Source organism: Micromys minutus (genome assembly GCF_963924665.1).
Source record: "Micromys minutus genome assembly, chromosome: 31".
Classification (NCBI taxonomy): Eukaryota; Metazoa; Chordata; class Mammalia; order Rodentia; family Muridae; genus Micromys; species Micromys minutus.
The window spans coordinates 11,655,582-11,673,643 of NC_137966.1; the positions used below are offsets into that span (position 1 = coordinate 11,655,582).

An 18,062-nucleotide genomic window follows, 5' to 3' on the forward strand; every position below is an offset into this window, starting at 1 on the left:
GCAGCTGAAGGAGTGTATGAAGTATAGCCTCTCCAAACAATGGCAGACCTGCTGTTCCTTCACAGTCACCTGTGACGTGCTGGCGCAGCACAACTCAGCTTTAACATTGTGTGACATGAAAAATGTAGTCACAAAATGCCATTGTAAGATTCTGTGCATACAGAGTGACCAAGGCAGAGCCACAAAATGGTTGCTGTGATTGGGAAGGGCAGGAAAAGAAGGGTATCACCACACCTAACTCTGTCAGGTTTAACTTTAGCACACTTCATCTTTGTTAGACTTAATTTTATAAATAAGAAAACTTTAAAAGATTGTAGTGTTGGTTGCATAAACCTGTGAACTTACACAGAAGACATGTTTTAAGGGAGTTCTGTGGTATATGAGTTTTTACTTCAGCAAATCTGTTAAATATAAGATCCATGGGTTACAAGTCCCCTAGAAATTGTCAGGGTCGTAAGATTTGTTTTTACAGATGCTGAAATTGGCAACTACTATGATAAAATATTATTGGAGAAACTGACAGTGAGCCAGGGTCCAGTTTTTTAAAATAAGTCAAAATAATTGACAGGCAAGTAGAAAGCTGCATTCACGAAGAGTGTTATAATCTGATGATGTGAGAGGCAATGGTGACTACTTTATGATTAAGAAAATATTATGAGTAGAGATAAGCATTGTGAGTACTTAATCCATTCCATGTTCAAGCTGCCACACTAACCGTCAGCATGCTTACCAGGGGAAGCTATATATTGTCTAGACTTTTCTGTTGAGTTGGTAAAATGTCTGAAGCATGCACGTTACCTCAGCTTCTTACATGAGCTTTGTGCTAGTATTTTATTAATACATGCTGGGAAACTTGTTTGGTGATGTGTTTCTGGATCACATTAGTTCTTTACCTTTAGCTGTTTCATGTTGCTAATGGATACACTGCAAAATTGACAGTTTCTGAGTTGTTCAGGGTTTTGTGATAGACAAAAGAGGGTGTGGATTTTTCAGAATGTAGTTCTTTTTTTTTTCTTACAACTTTATTTTTAAAAAATGAGAAATACATGCACAGATTATTAAAAACCATTTTAGCGTAAAACTATATGAATGTATTTTTGTCAGTACTTGATTTTTCTAAAGGTTTGATAGTGTGCATTGAAATCTTACTATTTACAATGAGCATAAAGCACATGTAGAACAACGCAACATGGAAATAGTCAAAGTTTTCTTGGTGTGTAAAGATTTTTAACTACCAGAAATTGTCACAAAGCTATCTTCTTAGCTCTTGAGTTATTAGTGGTTTAAGGTCTAGGTGTACCCCACTTGGAGAGGGTGCTATGCACTTATTGTTTTTGTTTTTATTCCCCACTTTTTCGCCTTTCTTTTTTTCTTTTCTTTTTTTTTTTTTTTCTTTTTTCTTTTGTGAGTTGTTTCTTGGGTATTCAGAGCTTTCTGGGGCTAGTATCCAATTATCAGTGACTGCATATTATGTCTGTTCTTTTGTGACTGGGTTACCTCACTCAGGATGATATTCTCTAGATACATCCATTTTCCTAGGAATTTCATAAAGTCATTGTTTCTAATAGCTGAGTATTATGCCATTGTGTAAATATACCACAATTTCTGTATCCATACTAAAGGACACCTGGTAGTTTCCAGCTTCTGGTTATTATAAATAAGGCTGCTGTGAACATGGTAGAACATGGGTCTTTATTGTATGTTGGAGCATCTTTGGGGTATATGCCCAGAAGTGGAATAACTGGGTCTTCAGGTAGTACTATGTCCAATTTTCTGAGGAACCACCAGACTGATTTCCAGAGTGGTTCAGTATAAAGTTCTTATTTATGGGATTTTTGTCATTGAAGCAGGTTGCAGATCCTCTGCTGTTATGGGGGAGTGGTTTGTTGGTTGCTCAGTACAATGGTGAACGCTGACATCTGCAGGAAGAGCATTGTTCCTCTCCAGTACTTAACAAGCACAGGCTCTTCCTGAATCAGTCCCTGTGTTAAACAACTGCAGAGGTCATGTCTTTCTTTCTTTTAAAGTTTGCTTTTATGTATATGGTGTTTTGCCTGCATATATGAATTTGCATCATGTGTGCGCCTGGTGCCTGTGGAGATCAGAAACGGCACCACATGCCCCGGAACTGGAGTAATAGGGAGTTGTGAGCCACCACGTGGATGCCGTAACCAGCGAGCCTTGACTCCGCCCACCAAGATTTCTTGATAAAAGAAGCATAATTAATTTTGGACTTGTGAAGTAGTTTGCTCATCTTTGAAAAAAATCAGTTTTCAATAATGACACAAAATTTCTCTGTGAAATGACATTTTATGTTATATATTCCTGCAGGTCTCAAAAGTTTTAGAGAATCTCATACTTCTATTGATAAATCTAGAGATCTGACATAATAATACTCTAAAATTGATATAGCTGAGAACTCCATCCCTAGAGTTATTAATTCTGGTTTCTGTAAAGTAAATTTTGTGAAAACTATGGATATTTCCATTTGGGTGGGATCTGTCTCTCTCTGTCTTTCTCTCTGTGTTCATTTGTGTCCATATGTATGTGCACACACTTATGTAGAAACCACAGACCAACCTCAGATGTTTCTTCTGTGCTGTTTGCTGTCTTTTGAATCAGGGTCTTTCAGTAGCCACTCAGCAACTTTCCAAGTAGACTCACAGGGAGTCTTGCAGTCTGCCTGTCTCTGCTTTCTGAGGCTGGGATTCTAAGCATTTGCCACCACATCCACCTTGTCTTATGTAGTCCTGAAGACCATGCAGATGTGCCTGCTTAGGAAGCAAGTGCTTTGTAAGTCACCTCCCCAGCTCTTTGTCCCATTGTTTAAATCTGTGTAGTTCTTTTAGCCATGAAGGGAACTCAATAATAAGTGAATTGCATAGCAAAACTTGTGGATTTTAAAATATGAGAAAGTCTAAAGAGTAAATTATTACCTACACTGTTATAAGCAGAAGGAGTTCCAAAATGAAAATAGGCAGACACCATCAGGAAATTGACCATTCAGAACAGGTGGTCATTGTTGTTTGTAAAAGTCTTGATACATACCCAATACTGGTCTAGAATTCTCTGGAGTGCATCCTGACCTCAAATTTGCCATCCCTCTGCCTCAGGCTTCCAAGTCCTGTCATTACAGGTGTATACTGTCAGACCCAGCCACAATAATACATTCTTGTGGTTTTGTGGGGGTGGTGCGGGGCAGAATCTCCTTGTTCAGCTCAGGCTAGCCTGGAATTCATGAAGGTCTTGCTACCCTCCTGCTTCAGCCCCACCCCCTCCTGAGTGCCCGAGCACCTTCCTGCGCCTCTGTGACCACTGCTGTGTGCTTCTGGCTGAAGAGTAGAACTGGTTATAAACAACGCATTAGGGTCTTATTATCAAATTCAATTGTTTTTGTTGTTTGCTATTTGAGACTGGTTCTGAATTACGGAGCTCTGCTGGAACTCACTAAGTACACTAGGCTGTCCTCAACTCAAAGATCCACCTGTCTTTGCTTCCCTCTTGTTGGGATTAAAGGTGTGTATCACCACGTCCAGATCTATTAAATTTAATTTTAATCATGTCTTATTTTTTCTCATTTGCAAATGAAAACCTTAAGGCATAAAGAGGTAAGTAAGGAACTCCTTTGAAATTGAAACAGATTGGTGGACTGGGATTTACAAGTCCTGTTCTTTTCCCTACTGGAATACCTGTTAGCACCACTGCCTTGATGAACGTGAAACTCTACTCTCTGTTGAAAACTGACTTTTAAAACAGTTGATCATGTTTAAAAGAATAGATGATTTGTCTGTATTTTCTGTTAAGTAAGTTTATTTCTATCACCTCTCACCGACTTTCTTTCTTTGTTGTAAGGACGTCTTGCATGGCTGATATACTTAGTTGGCACAGTTGTAGGAGGGAGATTAACATATACCAGTACCGACGAGCATGACGCTCTGGACGGAGAACTGTCCTGCCGGTGAGTAACTGTTCTTCCCTGCACAGTCGAGAGAACTTCAGCCACTGTTTTAACTCTATATGGCCAAGTGTAAAACACTTGGCCTTTGGGTATTAGTTCCCACAGATTAAGTGACTAGAATTTGACTCTTAAACAAATAGACTCAGATTTACTTGGTTTTAATCCCCAGTGCCAGTGATCATACCTTAATAATGTTGAATGACTTGGCACATTCCTGAACTGAGGGAAACTCTTGTGTGTGAATACTGTAAATAGCTTGTTTCTCCACAGATCTTGATTAAATGGCATATTTCCTGCACACTTGCATGTGGATTTGTTTCTTTTTGTTTTGGTGAAGACTTAAACCTAATGAAAAGAAATATCATAGGAATTTCCAGTGTACTGATGTTAGGTTAAAGCCTCTTTCAGTATTTGGAATGTGTAGAGGTGTGTCTACACTGCATGTGTATTTCCAACCTTTTTAAAATCAGACATTGTCACAACATTGTTTTGTAACTAGAAAAATGGAAATAGTATCTATTTGGGGGCTGTTAAAAGACTCAAATAAGTTATTTTTGTTAAATGCTTAAAACTGTGCCTTGTAAACAGTGGTGTATTACCCACACTTACTCATTTATATTAAATACAATTTTGTGGACATTTAATCTAAAAGTTAAATTTTTCATGACTATACCATAGTTTAGGTTTGATTTTCAAATTTTAGGTTCCTTTTCAATGTTTATTATAAATTTCCTCCAAGTAAACATTAGATTTTATAGGTGGAGAGAGAGTTTCATTAGAGTTATGCTTTATAAATGTAAGTTCACTGTAGCTGTCTTCAGACACACCAGAAGAGGGCATCAGATCCCATTACAGATGGCTGTGAGCCACCATGTGGTTGCTGGGAATTGAACTCAGGACCTCTGGAAGAACAGACAGTGCTCTTAACCCCTGAGCCATCTTACCACCCCTAGGGTTCATTTCTTAAAGCTGACTAGATCATCCAAGTTTCTGTAGCACTTAAAAAAAACCACAGCAAGTATAATCAGTTGGATTCTGGAAGAGTTATACATGTTTGGCATCCTTAATCTGAAAACCTAAACTCCATACTTTAAAAAAATTAATTAATTAATTTTTTATAACTTATTTTATTTTATTATTCTTTAATTCTTTTTTACAGTCCAGACTCCATCCCCATCCTGGTCTTTTCCCAACCACTCCCCATCCCATAACCTCCTGCCTCCCTCAGCCCCGTCTCCAAGAGGGTGTGCTCACCCCAGCAGGCTTTCCCACTCCCTGTGGCCTCAAGTCTCTCCAGGGCTAGGTGCATCTTCTCTCACTGAGGCCAGACCAGCAGCCCTCTGCTGTATGTATGTTGGGGCCTCATAGCAGCTGGTGTATGCTGTCTGAGAGATCTCAGGGGTCCAGGTCAGTTGAGACTGCTGGTCTTCCCATGGGGCCACCTTTCTCCTCAGTTTCTTCCAGCTTTCCCCCAATTCAACCACAGGGGTCTCCGATTTCTGTCCATTGGTTGAGTGTAAATGTCTGTATCTGACTCTTTCAGCTGCTTGTTGGGCAGACGTGCTAGGCTCCTGTCTTCAAACACACCACAGCATCAGTAACAGTGTCAGGGCCCTGGGCCTCCCTTTGAACTGGATCTCAATTTGGGCCTGTCATTGGACCTCCTTTCTCTCATGCTCAGCTCCATTTTTGTCCTTGCAGTTCCTTCAGACAGGAACAATTCTGGGTCAGCTTTTGACTGGGACGGAACCATCCCTCTCTCCATTTGATATTCAGTCCCTCCACTGGAGGTGGGCTCCACAAGTCCTCCCTCCCCACTGTACAGCACTTCATCCAAGGTCTCTCCCTCTGAGTCCTAAGTCTCTCACCTCCCTGGTTTCTGGTACATTCTACAGGGTCACCCTACCTCCTACCTCCCAAGGTTGCCTGTTTCCATTCTTTCTGCTGGCCCTCAGGGCTTCAGTCCTGTCCCCAGACCAATACATGATCATGTCACCCATTTCCTTCCCTGTTCCCTCTGCCACCCCCTCGCACCCCCGTGACTGCTTTCTTCTGAAGGGTTTGGGCCCTTCAGCTTGTTAACCTTCCTGAATCCTGTGGGTTGTGTCCTGGGTATTCTGTATTTTTTCTTTTTCTTTTTTCTTTCTTTCTTTTCTTTTTCTTTTTTTTTTTTTTTTTTTGCTAATGTCCACTAATCAATTAGTATATACCATGCATGTCCTTTTGGGTCTGAGTTAACTCACTCAGGATGGTATTTTCTAAGTTCCATCTATTTGCCTGCAAAACCAAACTGGCAATCTATAGATTGGGGAAAAAATATCTTCATTTACCCCACATCTGATAGAGAGCTAATATACAAAATATATAAAGAATTCAAGAAGCTAACCACCAAAAAAAAAACAACAAAACAAAAACAACCCATTCAAAAAATAGGGTATAGAACTAAACAGAGAATTCACAACAGAGGAATCTCAAAGGGCTGAGAAGCACTTAAAGAAATGTTCAAAGCCCTTAGTCATCAGGGAAGTGCAAATCAAAATGACTCTGAGATTCCACCTTACACCTATCAGAATGGCCAGGATCAAAAACTCAGCCCATGCTGGTAATGATGCGAAAAAAGAACACCCCTCCATTGCTGGTGGGATTGCAAACTGGTACAACCACTCTGGAAATTGATCTGGAGGTTCCTCAGAAAATTGGAAATAGACTTGAAGACCCAGCTCTACTACTCTTGGGCATATACCCAAAAGATGCCCCACTATGCCACAGGGGCACGTGTTCCACTGTGTTCATAGCAGGCTTATTTGTGATAGCCAGAAGCTGGAAACATTCCAGATGTTCCACAATGGAAGGATGGATAAAGAAAATGTAGTTCATTTACACAATGGAGTACTACTCAGCCATTAAGAACGAGGGCATCATGAGTTTTGCAGGCATATCCACAGTTCTTTAAAATCTGAAATTCCAATATAAGTAGCAAATATTTCAAAATCTAAAAAGCTTGGTGATCTGAAATATTTGGTGTCTTAACTATTTGACATATGATATTCAAATGTGTTGCAGTAAATATTAAAATATAAAAAATGGTTTATCTTTTTTTTTTTTTTTTTTTGGCCCTGAGGTCTCACTCCTCAGGCCTGGTTTTAGTTCGGAGCTGCGTGCACCTCTGGCACCTGGTCTGAGCCGCCCTACAGCCCAACTTGTCTGTGAAACTCCCTTCCCTGGCAGTTTTCTACTGCCTGTTCTCTGCCTCTGTCCCGAGGTGTTTCTCTACCCCAAAATCCCACATAAATACAACTCTACAGCCTGATAACTTTTCATACAGGTTTATATAGTCAACTCTTCAATCCACAAACCCTCTACACAAGATTGCATCAAATAGACAAGGATACAAACTACCCTTCTATATGAGATATTAGACCTATAAAATCCTTAATGTTCATAACTATTTAACACCAATTAATATTACCTGGGTCTAGCTGGTCCTTGGGAACCTCCATCTTACTATGACCTCCCCTCATCCTCTGACCTCCTCGACCTCTCACCTCCCTCACCCCACCCAGTCACTGGCTTTCCTTTATTTTACTAATTGAAATGCGGGGTTCAGATGAAGTCACCTCTTGAGTATGTGACTAGACAGCCCTTCTTGGGGAAGTGGGATTAACATTAAAATATAAACAGCTTCAGGACAATTTACACAAATGTACCATTTAATCTTCTAAACCAAAAACCTATGGGTGTCACTATTTCTCTTCTGGTAAATACTATATAATAGGATTATTATTACTATGGATAAGGGAATATAACAAATGGCTGGTGTTAATTTGTATTTCTTTGGTTCTATATGTTATTCAGAATTTTTGTTTCCAATTTTTATTATTTATTTTTTATTACTGATATTTATATGTATCAACAACTTGTTTTTATATTTGTAGTAAATGTATTGTGTGTGTACTTATTCCTCTGGGTGCATGCGCATGTGTGTGGGTGCATGTGCTAACATGTGCTTGAGGAGGCCCAAAGTTGACTTTGGTACTTGATCACCATCTAGTATTTACTGCAGCAAAGTCCGTCACCAATTTTTAGCTATCTAGCTGGCCAGGTAGCCACAGGTATCTCCTGTTTCTAGAACACTCCCAACCTCCTTCTCTGGTCTGACATGTATGAACATCTGCTAATACATTACTCACCTATCCCAACACATACACACACACACACACACACACACACACACACACACACACACACAATCACTACCTTGTTTGTAGATTACAGCTGGTCTCTGTACCTGCCTATCTTGTTTTGTGGGTTCTGGGGATTCCAAATCCAGTCTTGCTATTTGTACAACAAGCTCTTTATTTACTAAGTCATCTCTTTTGATCCCTACCTCACTTTCTTTTGTGATTATCTTTTAAAACTTACTACTAATAATTACGTTTATATTAAAGTTTTTAATATTTTACATTCAAATTGTTAACTAAGGCCAACTCTATCTTGTAATGGCTTGTAATGACACATATCTTACACAGAATTCCTAATGTCTCTTAATAGATTTTTCTTATGTTTCCATTGATCCAGAAATCTGTTGTTACAATAATACCATTTTTATCCGCCACTCCCCCTCCCCCGTGTGTGTGTGTGTGTGTGTGTGTGTGTGTGTGTGTGTGTGTGTGTGTGTGTGTGGCGCGTGTGTTGGGATAGGTGAGTAATGTATTAGCAGATGTGTGTGCAAGTGTGCATACATGTCAGACCAGAGAAGGGGGTTGGGAGTGTTCTACTATATTCCACCTTGTTTTTGAGACGGTCTCTCCTTGAACCTGAGCCTCACTGTTTGATCATTAGCTGATCCACAAACTTCTGGGATCTACCAATCTTTTCTCTGCAGTACTGAGGTTAAGAGACACATGTGGCTATCCCTGGTTTTTATGTGTTTCTGGGAATTTGAACTCTAGTCCTCTTTCTTGTATACCAACTACTCTTAGCCCACCAGCCATCTTACTATTCTTAAATGTATTCCTAAGGTTTTGATAATATGTTGTAATGTAAATAGAGTTTTTTCATTGCATATCCTTTTATCCTGTGTACTATCCTTTTAATAACATTTGAACCTGTAATTATATTTTAATTAAAATTTTTAAAAGATAAAACTTTTAACCTGAATATATAAAAATATTCTTAGTTTTACCAAGACTTATTGTTTCTTATCCCAAATTAAGTTACTTGAAAATGTGAATATTAACTGGTTAGGGTCTTTATTAAATGCTATGTAACTTTTTTTACTGGTTATTTTATTTATTTACATTTCAAATGTTATCCTCTTCCCAGTTTTCCTCCACAAGCCCCCTATCCCCTACTCCTTCCCCTGCCACTATAAGGGTGCTCTCTTACCTGCCCACCCACTCCTGCCTCAGGTCTAGCATTCCCCTATCCTGGGTCATCGAGCCTCCGCATCACCCTTCTCAGTGATGCCAGATAAGGCCATCCTCTGCTACATATCCACCTGGAGCCATGGGTCCTTCTGTATGTATTCTTTGGTTGGTGGTTTGGTCCCTGGGAGCTTTGGGGGGGTCTGGTTGGTTGATATTGTTGTTTTTACTAGGAGGTTGCAAACCCCTTCAGCTCCTACAGTCCTTGCCATAACTTTCCCATTGGGGCTCCATGCTTAGTCCAATGTTTGGCTATGTACATCTGCATCTGTATTGGTTCAGCTCGGTCAGAGCCTCTCAGGGGACAGCTATACCAGGTTCCTCTCAGAAAGCACTTCTTGGCATTAGCAATGTGGACATCTGTTCAGCTGGTAACCAAATCCCAAGGTTCTTACCTGGCATTATAGTGGTGGGTTCTAGAATGAACAGGACTTGTCTTTATGAGTGTAGCGCTCCCAGTTACATGTCCCAATTATATGTCTTTATCTCATGGATCAGAGGTTTCCTTAAGTCCGTCCTGCTGTTGCTACAAAGGTTCTCCTTGTTCAGGTTGCATTTTCTCCTTACAGACCTGCACTTCCCACTTGTCCTAAACTCCAGTTGTCTGTGCTTGGTACCTCTTGGTTGTACATCTCTCCCATGATGTGCTTGGTGCTACATTAGAATGTTCAAAAGAGGCATATGGTAGATGTCAGAGTGGCTTTCCTGAGAACTCAACAATGTCTCCCTGAGGACTAAGACTCCCTTGGTCATTCACAGTGACTATCATCCACTTGGTTACTCAGTCAAGGCTTCCCCAGACTGAGGTAGTTTAGAGCAATAGGAATACACTGCCATTGAGAGCACGCAGGCAGCTGCTCTTCCCAGTGTGTTTATTGTCCAGTTCCTCAGGTTAGCATCCGTTAGTCCAGCTTTCCTGTGTCTCTCTTGGTTTTGTCCTTTTCTCCTCATTGATGTTAGCAGATTGTTTGCAGAGTGACTGTATAGTCTTTTCTTCTAGTTTTCTAAAAGGTTTTATATTAATTAATATATGATGATTTATTATGGTTTTATACTGTCATTGGAGGCTGTCCATTTGCCCATTAAAATTATTGACAGGGTGTTACCACTGGTAACACTTTCTTGGAATGTAGTTCTTTTCCAAGCTAAAGTCTTTATTGCTCTTCATTTTTAATTACTTAATTTGTTTATTTACTGATTACACCTTTACCTTTTCTCCTCTCCCCCAGTACTTCCTCTTACCTTCCTTCTTCTGTCTTTCCTCCTATCTTTCTCCTCAGAGAAGAGGAAGCCTCCCATGGATATCAACCACCTTGGCATATCAAAGTTGCAGTAGGACTAGGCACATCTTCTCCTGTTGAACCTATAAAAGACAGTCCAATTAAGGGAAAGGAGTCCAAAGGCAGGCAGCAGAGTCAGACACAGCCTCTGCTCTCTGTTAGGGTTCCCACATGAAGACCAAGACCTCTCTGGCTCCTTCAGTCCCTCCTTCCCCTCTTCCACAGGATTCCTTGAGTTCCACCTAATGTTTGGCAGTGGGTCTCTGCATCTCTTTCCATCAGTTCCTGGGAGAAGCCTCTCAGAGGGCAGTTTTGCTGGGCTCCTGTCTGCAAGTACAGCAGAGTATCATTAATGCTGTCAGGGTGAGCTCTCTTTCCCAGCTTGGGTCTTAAAGTTGGGCCGGTCATTGGTTGCCCATTCGCTCAATTTCTGGTCCATCTTTACTCCTGCATATCTTGTAGGTGGGACAGATTTTTGGTAGAATGTTTTGTGTGTGGGTGGTGTCCCAATCCCTCCATTGGAAGTCTTGCCTAGTTACATTGGATGGCCGTTTCAGATTCCATATCTCCCATTGCTAGTTTTAGCTAGGGTCGCCTTCATAGGTTCCTGAGAGTTCCTATTGTCCTAGGGATCTAGCTTGCTCCAGAGTTGCCCCAGTCTCCAGAGTTGCCCCAGTGCCCCACTGATTCCAGTTTCTCTCACAGGTTTCTCTCCCTCTGTGCTTCTCACAACTGATCCTCCCTGCCCCCAACCCCACCCTTTTCTTTTCTTCTTTTTTTAAATTAAATTAATTAATTTTTTTTTACTTACTTTACATCCTGCTCATTGCCCTCCTTCCAGTTTCCCCTCCCACTTCTCTGAGTTGGTGGGGCCCCCTGGGTATCCCCCCACCCTGGCACTTCAAGTCTCTGCAGGGCTAGGTGCTTCCTCTCCTATTGAGGCCAGACAAGGCAGCCCAGATACTTACACAATATTTTGATTTTGTTAATGCAAGGAACTTAATCACCTATTAGGAAAATCTCATAAAAATGCTCAAGGATGTCTTCAATGGAAATTATATAGTAATAAAGTTAAGAAATTTACCCTTATTTTATAATTTGCTAATAATAATCGTTTTTAATAATATTAAATTGAAAATTATCATTTGTGACAAATAATCATAGTTAATAATAGTTTGATGTTGATTATGGTTGAAGTAGCCTAGTAATGCTTTTCTGTAATCTCAGCTCTCAGGAAGATCACAAGTTCGAGGCCTGCCTGGGCTACAGAATGAACTCAAACCAATTTGGGCAACTTAGTGAGATCCTGTTTGAAAATAAAATGCAAAAAGAGGATTATAAATGTAGAATAAGATAAGGACCTAGGTTCAGCTTCCAGTCAAATTTTCTGTCTATACACAGCTTGATTTTCTTTAAAAATTTTTCAATATTTTTGTATGTTTAGGTAAAAATTTAATGATTCATTAATAGGGTACTGAATGTACTAAGAACTTAATAGATATGGTTTTGACTTTTAAATAATTGATCATGATTTTGAAATATTTATAAGTACAAAGTGAAGAACACTTAATATTCATTTACTAAAAATATAAGGATATTTACTTATATATTTGTATATTATAGAGTTATATGTATGTCATACATCTGTATATATCCTCTAGTTGAGTAATATGCATATTCTCACTTATAGGAGGCTTATATTTATATGTAAAGACTAGGAGAAACTAGACCAATTGAGCCTTACAAAGGTAGCATTTCAGCTGATTTAAAATTTTCTGGATGTGTTTTTGTATTTTCTTATTTTTTTAGAGTGATTATATGTTTTTAATAAATACCTCTATATTGTTCCTCTGAAAATTTGTACTAAAGTTTTTTTTTTTTTCTTCATGGAAAGTGTTTTTCAGCTTATATCTTTAATGGATACCAGATTGCCTTGCCACACCAATGAGAAAATAGAACTTGCCGTCCTCTGGTTCTTGGATCAGTTTCGTAAAACATATGTTGGCGATCAGCTTCAGAGAACCTCAAAGGTAGGTTTTCCTGTGAGAAAGCCTTAGGGTGTTGCTGGGAATGAACATGGGTGTAGACAGATAACAGGTGGGAGTTGAGTGATGAATCTTGTGACTCTTTACCACAGACATATAATTGATAAACTGAATTCATCTGTTGAATTGGTATTGAAACACAATGCAAAATTAATTTACTTGTTTCAAATGTACATTTATCATTTTCTCTAAAGGAATATTTTTTATTCGGATAGTAATTTAAATACTTTGGATTTAAAAAATGCAACTTAATAGATAATGTCTTTTACATTTCATAGTTGGAAAACAAGATTTGCTGTTTTAATAGTTCTGAGGTTTGGAGGGGTGGACATTTAAGTAATTCCCAGGATGTTCTAGTCATCCCTTGGCATTCTTACATGCTAAGTCATGTGGACTAGCTGAGTTTAGATATACACCAAACAGACAGCTGCTAGATCACTATAATGTTGGAGTGGTTGTAATGCAATAATTGTTAGCATTGGCAAATTTAGATAGATTGATTTAGAGACATAATAAAAGATTATTGAGGGTGTTTATGTGAGTCCTACGGGAATACTTAGGACTATACACATGCTTCTCTACCTATGCATGCTGCATCCATGGGCTCACCCAACTGTGCTCTGAGAATAACATTGTGTTTGTATTGAACATGTCTTAACTTTTCCTTTGTCAACATTCCCTAAAAACGTAGAAATTACAATAACATTTGCTGTACAATAACACTTGTATGTAATCTAGAGATGATTTAAACTGTCAGGGGAAGATGTGTGTAGGTTATATGCAAATATTATGGAATTCTTTTTACTAGTTGCAAACCATTATTTAATTTTAAGATTATATTTTATGGAGTTAGGAGCATAGTATGGGGGTAAACCACTTGCTTAGCATACATAAGACCTTGATTCAATCCACAGTGCTGAAAAATGGGGGAAAGAGGAGAAGGGGGAGAGAGATGCAGAAAAAAAAAAAAAAGACTGATGGGGGGGATAAAGTTTCAGGTGAAATTTTCTTTACTTTTAAAAGAAGTGATACAATTTCATACTTTCTTGCTGGAATATATATATATATATAACATTTTATTTGGCCACTGAACAATCTTTTCAGTCTGGATCTTGACAATTTTCCAAAAACTTACATAGAATGTAAAATATAATATATAATATTATAAATATATAAACTATATAATAGTTCAGAGACATGTGTTAGAACTGTGTCCTGTCCATGGAAATGAGCTGAGCTGTAATCACATTGGTCATTTAGTGAACAGTTAGTCTCTGCTGAGAACCTGACGGGTGTTATCTAATTAATTCTCATAAAACCAATATGAACAGTTATTTTGTTAACAGCTTCCATTTTATCAACATGGAGACTGAGGCTTTGAGTGGGTGAATAAATGTTTCAGCATTTGGCTCTGTATTTGGTTGGATGCCGTATTGAACGCCTGCGCTGCCACTTCCTTTGCCATATTAGTCTGTGCTGTGCCTTTCCTCTGGAGCATTGGCCAGACTCTCTCTTCCACATGGGATCTGTGCTGCCAGAACTTTTTTGCCTTCTAATGTTCAGGAAGCATACGTTGAGTGCAGAATGTTTCCATTGTAGTTCTTGTGTCTCCTCTGCACCCTGAGGTCTGCCCTTGTCTCCTGCCTCTGCCTCCTCTTCCATGCATTCGCATTCCTTCTCATTGACTTTAACAGGATTTGGACTGCATTCCTTGTTTCTGGATCCCTCCCTCCCTCCCTGTCTTTGTCTTCCACCATGTTCCATTATCCATTCTGCTGTCAGTAGTCTCCATGGAAAATGAGAGGGAGATGTAGTGGACCCTCCCCCATTGTTTGTTTGTTTACTTTTTTTGTTACATTTTGCTCAAAAGTAGCAGTTGTCATAAATGTTGTGTTACTGTCACCAGTGAGTCTGCTCTTTTTTTGTTCATGTTTCTGTGTATTTGTCCAAAAAATACAGTGTGATTAACTTTATATGAAATTAGTTTGCAATTGGGATCTGCAGTAACTTACCTGCTTTGGGAAGTTGCAGTTTTGAATTTTATTGATGATGAGACACATATTTATTACACTTGAATGGTAGGAACATTAATGCACTACTGTGACATTATATTCTCATTTTCCTTGTTGATAACATGCACTGTTTCTAGTTTTCCAATTCTCTAGTAAATATTTTTGTTCTTATTTCTTCTTGTATGTTTAAGGGTTTTTAAAAAATAACTCGTAAATCCCAGATTATGGAATGCTTGTCTCTAGCTTTGTGAGATTGTGCATTGTCTTTATCACTATTAGAATAATTTATTTTTATATCTCAGCAAGTTAGGTATGTTTGATCATTCCTCTTGTAGGCTTGATGTTTTGGCAGTCTATGGGAAACACACACATGCACACGCATACATATACACACGTGTGCTTAATGGTTATCCTCATTTACAGGATGAATTTCTCCAACAGTCAAACTTTGTCCATTTTACATTTTCTTTGGACATGATTCTACTCTATGACATGTTTGCACTGGAAATGTTGCTTTCTTTTTTACTTGCATATGAAGTCAGTATGAAGTGACTGCTATTTTAGTAAATTTTCTTATTGTGTGTGTATCTGTATGTATGCATAGAGGTGCATATCCATGTGTATATGCATGCTGTGGTCCACCTCAGGTACCATTCCTCATTCCTCATTTGCTGCCTACCTTGTTTTTGGAAACAGTGACTTACCCTGAAGCTCACTGATTTAGATTCGAGTAGCCAAGGAGGTCCAGATATTATCCTGGTTCCCCCTCTCCAGTGCTAGGATTGTGTATCAGTGCACGCCTTGCTTGTTTATGGTGGTTCTCGGAATCAGTCAGGTCCTCATGCTAGTGAGGCGCCTCACCGAGTCAGCTGTCTTCCCAGTCCTTCAGCAAGTTTTTATTAAAAAGGAGTATAGGAAAGTAAAACAATTATAAAACATACATTTATGAGTTCAAATAGGACGTAAACAATAAACTTTCACATATTTATGACTACTGTGGAGTTCAACATGAAGACACAATAACACACTCATTAGTAGAACAACAAAACTCACTTGAATACCACTACAAACTAGCTATGCCAGAGACATCTATAGAATACGCCACTCCTAAATACCAGAAGACATACTCTTAAGTGCCCACACCATATACTATGCCAATAAACAACAACAAACCCTTACTACCTTTGAAGAGACTGAAATATGCAGAGTTTATTCACCAAGCACAAGGTACATTTTATTTATTTTTGTTGCTAAGGTTTAAACTCAAGACCCCTAGAATTCTAACAAATAGTGGACAGTCAAAACAACATTGGGGAAGAATAATCTTTCAAAGCTCATATTCCTAGATAAATATGGGCAAATATTCAAAATTTTAAAAGTCAGTCAAAAGAATTGAACACAATATCAAACCAAGTGTAAGAGTACAGTGATACTGTTTGGACTTGTGTTAAACATTGTGATGTAGATTCTAGCCAGGGAAACTGACCAAGTGAATTGAATGTATGTAGGCTACAGAGAGGAGATGGAGCTGTCCCTGTTAGGAAATTACATGTTCTTACATATGGAAAAAAAATCTTAAGGACCTACTGGGAGTATTACTCAAGTAAGTATGCCAGTATATAATATTATCAGTATCTGTACAAGAAAATATTCAAAGAATATTTGAGCATGGTGTGGTTTATGCCTGTAATTCCAGCATTTAGGGGTCTGAGGTAAGGAGGATCACTAGTTTGAGTCTAGCTTGAACTTAATAGCAAATTCTGTGTTGGCCGGAACCATCCAGAAAAACACTGCCTCAAATCAATCAGTCAATCAATCCAAACTATTCTATTTTCTTGAACTAACCAAAACAAATAAAAAAAGAGAAATCTCTGATTTTAAAATAATATCAACATGAATTAGATACTTAGGATCATATGTAGCAAAAGAATTGTAAAGTTTATAATGTGAAAACTAAAAAGTATTGTTGCTGGGTGGTGGTGGCACATTTCTTAATCCCAGCACTTTGGAGGCAGAAACTGGTAGATCTCTGAGTTCAAGGCCAGCCTGGTCTACAGAGTGGTTTCCTGGATAGGCAGAAATACACACAGAAAAGCCCTATCTCAAAAAATTAAAACAAAAATAATAAATAAAAAATATCTTTGAAAGAAGTTAAAAGGCCCCTTACAGTGGCAAAAAGGATCCATTGATTTTGCATTAGGGAACTTAATGCTGGCCAGAAGGAACAGTGCAAGTTGATCCACAATGAACACATTGTCTGCCAAAATCTCAGCTTCCTTGCTCGGAGGAATTGACAACCTCATCCTAGTATTTAGGACATTGAAAGAATTTATAATAACCATATCACTCTTGGATAAAAGTGGCAGAGAAAGGGCCATATTTTAATTTGAAACTTTTCCCAAAGCAACACTGAAGACAGTGTGTCACATGTGCGGGAACAGGAATATAGGTAATGGTGGGTGTTGAGGTACAGCTCCTGTACAGCTAGCTCCTAACACTGATTTTTGACAAGGATGCCATGACAATTCAGTGGGAAGAGAGGCTGTGGGTGCACGGTGCTGACAGCTGAGCACCAATGAAGGGTTTCACTTTGCTTTTCAAGAAGTCTGCAAGGCTCTCCAGGCTCTGGTTGCAGAGGCAGGGAAGACAAGTTACTGATTTATAAATCAGGTGGTGCTGCACTCACAGTGTGCCACTTCTTAACACTATTATAGCCTCATTTTCTGTTCGTATGAGCCGTCCCTACTTCAAGGATAAATTATACATGATCATTCCCTGTGTAGGACACATTCAGAAAAAGAAGATTATAGAAATAACTCGTTAAAACTAGGCAAACATTGACCTGTTTGGACCATTTCTCAGTATTTTAGTAAAAACATTATTGTAAGTCACCATCATCTAAACTGGTGACTTACCAGGGTATCGCATCCTTACACATCTGGAATAACTAAGAACTGCCTTAACGAAGCAGTTCTCGTTGATCTTTTCAAATTGCATGAAATAAGAGCAGGAATCCCGTTTTTCTGTGCGTCTTTGTAAGGTCTGGGTCATTGGTTCTTTATGGTCCAGCATTTCCTGCTGTTGAGTACACACGTGGAGCAGCAGATGGCATTCTCTCCCTACGCTTGCCAGGCCTCTGGAACCTTGTGCCGCTAACAGCTACTGTGAAACTGAGTGGGGCACGCTGGTCTAATGAAGTAGAAAAGCACGGCAGCCACTGAGAGACACCGTCACATCTGTACATATGATCCAGTCTGGAAATGATAAATTAACCATAAAGTTTATGTTTGTGTTTGATACATAAGTTGTAGAAAAAAAATTTTGTTTAGGTTACAAAATAA

The 18,062-nt window shown here is 38.9% G+C and overlaps 1 protein-coding gene across 1 annotated transcript in view; it reads left to right on the forward strand.

The window, feature by feature from the left end:
- RANBP17 (RAN binding protein 17) overlaps positions 1 to 18,062 on the forward strand; it is a gene marked incomplete at its 5' end in the record, with an annotated part of 254,739 nt that overhangs the window by 43,695 nt on the left and 192,982 nt on the right. The window contains 2 exons of the mRNA XM_080942277.1: positions 3,853 to 3,958; positions 12,559 to 12,694. Coding sequence (XP_080798403.1) covers positions 3,853 to 3,958; positions 12,559 to 12,694 — 242 coding nt within the window. The remainder of the gene's footprint in view (positions 1 to 3,852; positions 3,959 to 12,558; positions 12,695 to 18,062) is intronic.